This window comes from Penaeus monodon, chromosome 8 (genome assembly GCF_015228065.2).
Source record: "Penaeus monodon isolate SGIC_2016 chromosome 8, NSTDA_Pmon_1, whole genome shotgun sequence".
NCBI classification, from domain to species: domain Eukaryota; kingdom Metazoa; phylum Arthropoda; class Malacostraca; order Decapoda; family Penaeidae; genus Penaeus; species Penaeus monodon.
Window position 1 is genome coordinate 21,041,807 of NC_051393.1, and position 6,299 is coordinate 21,048,105.

The window sequence follows — 6,299 nt, forward strand, 5'->3', positions numbered from 1 at the left end:
GAGAGAGAGAGAGAGCAAGAAAGAAAGAGAGAGAGAGGATAGAGAAAAGGGAAATAACTTCCAGGCTTCATTTACCCCCCCATCTATTGTTTATAACAAAATACGATCACACAAGGTAAGGAATTAAAGCAGGCAAAGACACGATACGAAGAAGAAGAATAAGAAGAAACAGACAGAAAAATAACAGCAACAGCAGTTTTTCTTCGATAACAAGATTAAGTAGAACGATCACCAAATGGACATTAGCAACCGAACACGGGCGCCTGCTTCGGACCTCTCGAGTATCTCAACACGCCACAGTGCTCTGATATCCTAAACTAATACTCAGTGCATTTACCTAGGCCTAGGGAGATATCGCAATTATTAGGCCTGTGTATAAGACTGGCAATTGTTGTTGTTTGATTAGAATGATTTTGATCCTGAATGACTGTTTGTTAGTTATGAATTACAGAAAAATCTGGAGTTTGTTTGTATTTTGCTTATGTGCTGAGTTTGCGCCTGTGTTTGGGAAAGGGATGGGCATACAATATATTTCTTTTTACTAATTCATTTATCCCATATAAGTATATATAAATAAATATATATATGTATATATATTGTGTGTGTGTGTTTATATATATATATATATATATATATATATATATATATATATATATTTATATGTAGGTAGGTATATTACATGACCTTTCAGCGTATGAGCAATGAACACTATCTCATTTGTAATCTCATGAAATTATGTGTAGGCAAATAAACAGATTATCGCCGGTATCAGCTTTCCGTAATCACCGGGTAGGACCTACTGCGTCATGTAGTGGACCATGCACCCCCCCACCGTCTCTGATTGCCCATTTCAAGATCTGGCAGCCACCCCCCCCCCCCACCTCCCCCTCCTCGCAAGAACCACGCTCCCATGATTTTTTTTGCCTAAATTATACCCTTGTAGCTATGGTCGTAGCTTAAAAATGTGTACAGAATAGTTTATTTTTCCTTTATTTTCTCTTTACCCCCCCACCCCCCCACCCCCGAAGAAAAAGCTGAAATGAAGCCCCTGATGTACCTGTGATAGATTTCTGACATGAATTTGCTAATTTACGTAAATCTTAATTGTATGGATATCCTATTTAATTTTAGATGTTGATCAGCCAGGTTGCTATATAAAAGAAGCTTCGCTGTTTCCATTTACATGAAGAACTAGACCAAGATGTGTATTACCCTGAGGGTATACAAATGGCATAGGGACAACCCACACGCATGACCTATACATGCCAAATACGGTAAACACATTACCAAATAACAATATGCAATGTGGACTGTTCTTCGTTTTAACCTAAACTACAGAAATGCGGCAAACCGCTGCGTAACTCAAGTGGATAATAGATATAACGTAAAGACTATACAAGGAATAACAGATATATACAGGAACCCACCTGATGGCAACATCTGGACGGAGGACCAATATATAAGGACGGTGGATTCGTTGTTGTGTCACTGAAGAAACTCACCTGAACATCACGTAAGTAAGGAACCTGTTGGGGGTTTACACTAAGGAGCATTTTGAAGGTGGGAGCAGGTTGTTATTGAGCAAAAGTTTGAGATATAGATGAATAACTTTAGATCCATACTGTATTTTGTGGAAATAGCATGTGGATGTATATATATATATATATATATATATATATATAGATATATATATATATATATATATACACCACACACACACACACACACACACACACACACACACACATATATATTAATAAAATATATATATACTATATATATATATATATATATATAGCACACACACACACACACACACACACACATACATATATATATATATATATATATATACACATATGACTGCCGCGATGGTCCAGTGGTTAGAGCACTGGACTCCGACCCTCATGGTCCCGAGTTCAATTTATCGTCGCGGCAGTCGTAAAAATGCCTGCGCTCTGACTATTGATTCGAGCCTCATCTCACGGCGAGAAAACGACATATCGCCTTGAGAAGTCAAACGCAGGTGTCGTAGGGGAAATCGCCGCCGTGACATAGATGTCAAACGCCGAACCGCGGCTGATTAGGATGGGCATCTATCAGGCAAGTGTGAGACTGCCAAATATCCTCTCAAATAATGAATTGTGAGAGGCCGATTTCCTGTAGTGGAATAAATGAATAAGTGCAGTAAAAAACAAACATATGTATATATATATATATATATATATATATATATATATATATATATATATATATATATTTATATAAATGAATGGTAAAACACTCTTCCGTGTGACTATGGTGGAAAAACCCACAATGCAAAAAAATTTATTGATGAGACTACTCTTTCGAAATCCATCTTCAGACCTGACCGTAGTCTGATTTTCGATAAATCTAGTTTTTGTATTGCAGGTTTTTCCACCATATATATATATATATATATATGTATATATATATATATATATATATATATATATATATATATATATATATATAATATGTGTGTGTGTGTGTGTGTGTGTGTGTGTGTGTGTGTGTGTGTGTGTGTGTGTGTATCTATGTATGTATATATATATATAAAAACGCACAATCTATATATCCATATACACACATACATACATACAGCCCGTATATACATTAGTATATACGGGCTGTACATAAAGAGGGATCCTAACGCAATTTTCCTTCCTTCCAAAAATAAAATAACTGTATATGTATAGCTTAGCCATTACTTTAAATCGGAACGCATCTACGCATCATTATAAACGGGGAATGTGTGTGCATATTATACTAATGAAATGGGAATCACAACAATAATGATCATTTTGGCAGAAATTCCTCTCAGTTAACAGCTTTGATGTTATTGCGAAATTACGATAATTATGTAAAAAGAAACTAAACATAAACAACACTGGTGTAATAAGGAATTTCGAAATAAGCACTACCAAATAATCACACACACAGATACGCACACACACACACACATATATATGTATATGTAAATGAAAAGAATATATGTATATATATATGTACACACACACCACACACACACACACACACACACACACACCACACATATATATATATATTTATATATATATATATATATATATATATATGAAAAATAGATATATATATGTACATATATGTATGGAAAAATATATGTATATGAATGTATATATATGTATGCATGTGTATATACATATATACATCCACATATATAGGTAATATATATGTATATATATATATGTATGCATGTATATATACATATATATATATACATATATATAGGTTATATATATATATATATATATATATATATATATGTATTATGGCTCTAAGTATGCTCACACGTCCATGCAAGTCTACATTATCTCTACATTTCCAGGATGATACGCGGTGTTATTCTCATCGCGGCGTGTCTGGCGGCGGTGGCTGCTCTGCCCATTGAACCAAGTAAGTTAATTTTTTGAATGACTATTACTGAACTACTACTATCATCATTATCATCTTGGCCGTTATCACTGCTATCGTCACAATTATGATGATAGTAATATTACAAATTGAAAAATAATGATTATTTTATATCACTCAGTATTATCATCAGAAACAACTATTTATAATATTATGATGACAATTATAACTACAACAGTAACAACTATCATTAAGACAATGGCGATTTTGTTTATAATCATAATAATATTAATAATGATAATAATAACAATATTAATAATTCAGTGAAAGCAATGATTATAATGATGATCGAAGATGATCATAACGATAATGGGAATGATGAAAATAATAATGATGATAATGATTACGTTAATGAGAGTAATAATAATGATAACCATAGTTATAAAATATCATTAACAATAGTCAGAATAACGACATTAATGAGATCATTAATAATGATAATGATGGTGGTAATTATGGATATCATATTGAGAACAATTATCATCATTATCACTTATGTTAAATGCAAAATAAGGCTCAGGACTTTATTTGTATGCAGTTTGAGTTTTTTATTTCCTCTTTCAACCGAATATTCATTTGTTTATCCGGCAAGGATGTTAAAACGCATCTTCAGGTACAATTTAGCTTGCCTTAATATATATATGTATATATATATGTATGTATGTACACACACACACACACACACACACACACACACACACACACACACACACATATATATATATATATATATATATATATATATATATATATGCCAATCAGTAGATTCTAGAATACTTTACCTGCAAGTGTTTCTTTTTTCATTTTAAAAGTGCCTTGCTACCGTGTTCTTAACCTCTGATATTAAAAGAAAAGTAAAAGAAAAGAAAAAAAAAAAAAACACACACAAATTCATTAAAAGTTACCTTGACCGTTCATTTTTTCTCCGACAAATAGTTTCATTATTCGTTACATTCCCCTTATTCCATTTTCTTTGTTCTCCCCATCTCTTTGTTACTTTGTTACTCGACCCACCAACTATATTTTCCTAGATCTGAATTATTCAGTGAATCCTATTCTGTTGTTTTGAAGGATATGATGTCTTTCAGATGAGAACAGAATGGCGTATGTAATGGATAACATGACAGCCATTTGGAAAGAGATAGCGGAGATTCACCAGGATATCAACCTCCACCTCCACGGCGGCCACCAGGAACAAAACCACGATAAGGTCGGCTTTGCTGCAGTGAAGATCGTTGTGTGTGTGCGCGAGCGCGTGTGTTTATTTGCGTGTTTGTGTATGTTTGCGTGTTTTATAGCCATATATATATGTGCGTGGGTGTATGTGTATATGTATGTGTATGTATATATTATCATCATCAATAACGGTATGCTCATGTTTGAGCAGCCTTGGACTTCTCCACCATCCTTCGCCACTCAACTCGATCTTGCGCTTTTCTTTCCACTTGTACCATCGACAGCCCGCAGTCTTGTCTTCGGTTTGCCTCTTCCTCTGTTTCCTATCACCATCACTGTCAGCAAGTTTTTCTCAATACTTTTACTTCTCATCACATGACCAACAAACTCCAATTTCCTTTTGTTCAAGATGTCCAACAGCCGGTCTTTACAATTTATCTCTCTCAGCACTTCATCATTCGTTTTCTTCTCTGTCCAGTTAATACGTAGTACTCGTCTGTAACACCACATTTCAAAACTATTAATCTTTTTCTTGTCTATCTTCAGCACCCAACACTCAGAACCATATGATGCAATTGGGAAAACTAATGAGTTCAATAACCTCAGCTTTGATGGGATAAAATCTTTTATGGTGGGATAAAATAACTTTCCTTTTCTCCTCTCCCTTGTTCTCTCTCTTTTCCCCACCTCTGTTCTCTCGTTTTCTAACTCGTCTTCCTTCCATCTCTCTCCTCGCTATCCCAGACCCATTTTCTATATTCAACAAAGTGGTAACAATGTAATGTTGTAGATCGTAAAGGAGGTGGAAATGCTCCTCCATGAGCATGAAGCGCACCATCTTCACCATCAACACCAAGGACACGAGGATCACCATAACGAGGAGTTGCTACAGTAAGTATATGCTGGTAAACCTGCTTATGCACACACAAACAACTATATATGTATATATATATATATATATATATATATATATATGTATATATATTCATATATATATACAATATATACACATAAACACACATTTACATATGTATATAAATATATATATGCACCCCCTACATATATATGTATATATACACATATGTATATATATGTATATACATTATATGTATATATAATGTATATATACACATTATATGTACGTATGTATACATACATTATATATAAATATATGTGTATGTATGTATATATACATTATACATGTATATATATATATTATAATATTTATAAATATATATATATATATTTGTGTGATACCATTTTATCCATTTATCAATTATCACTGTATTATTGTATCTAACATATGCACACAGTGCAACCTATAAGTAATGAAACAAAACAGTAGATTCCGTAAAATAAATATACAGAAATGAAAGAACTTGTGGAATTTTGCAGACACTTAGAAGACACTCACGGACACGGGCATGAGGACGACCATCACGACGACCATCTCCATCACGATCATGACCACCATGAACACCATCACCATGACCACCACGATGTCCACGACCACCATGAAGACCACCACCATGAGGACGATCACCACGACGACCACCAGCATGAGGAGCACCATGAGGACGACCACCACGACGACCATCAGCATGAAGAGCATCATCACGACCACCACCACCATCATCACGACCATCACG

The 6,299-nt window shown here is 34.2% G+C and overlaps 1 protein-coding gene across 1 annotated transcript in view; it reads left to right on the forward strand.

Moving 5' to 3' along the window:
- The first annotated feature begins 1,476 nt into the window (after positions 1-1,476).
- The window catches only part of LOC119576258 (histidine-rich glycoprotein-like), a 5,381-nt gene continuing 558 nt past the window's right edge, over positions 1,477-6,299 (forward strand). The window contains exons 1-6 of the mRNA XM_037923853.1: positions 1,477-1,513; positions 3,389-3,456; positions 4,563-4,684; positions 5,441-5,541; positions 6,046-6,227; positions 6,288-6,299. The exon at positions 6,288-6,299 is cut by the window's right edge and continues 558 nt beyond it. Of these exons, the coding sequence (XP_037779781.1) occupies positions 3,390-3,456; positions 4,563-4,684; positions 5,441-5,541; positions 6,046-6,227; positions 6,288-6,299 (484 nt within the window). The 5' untranslated portion in view covers positions 1,477-1,513; position 3,389. The remainder of the gene's footprint in view (positions 1,514-3,388; positions 3,457-4,562; positions 4,685-5,440; positions 5,542-6,045; positions 6,228-6,287) is intronic.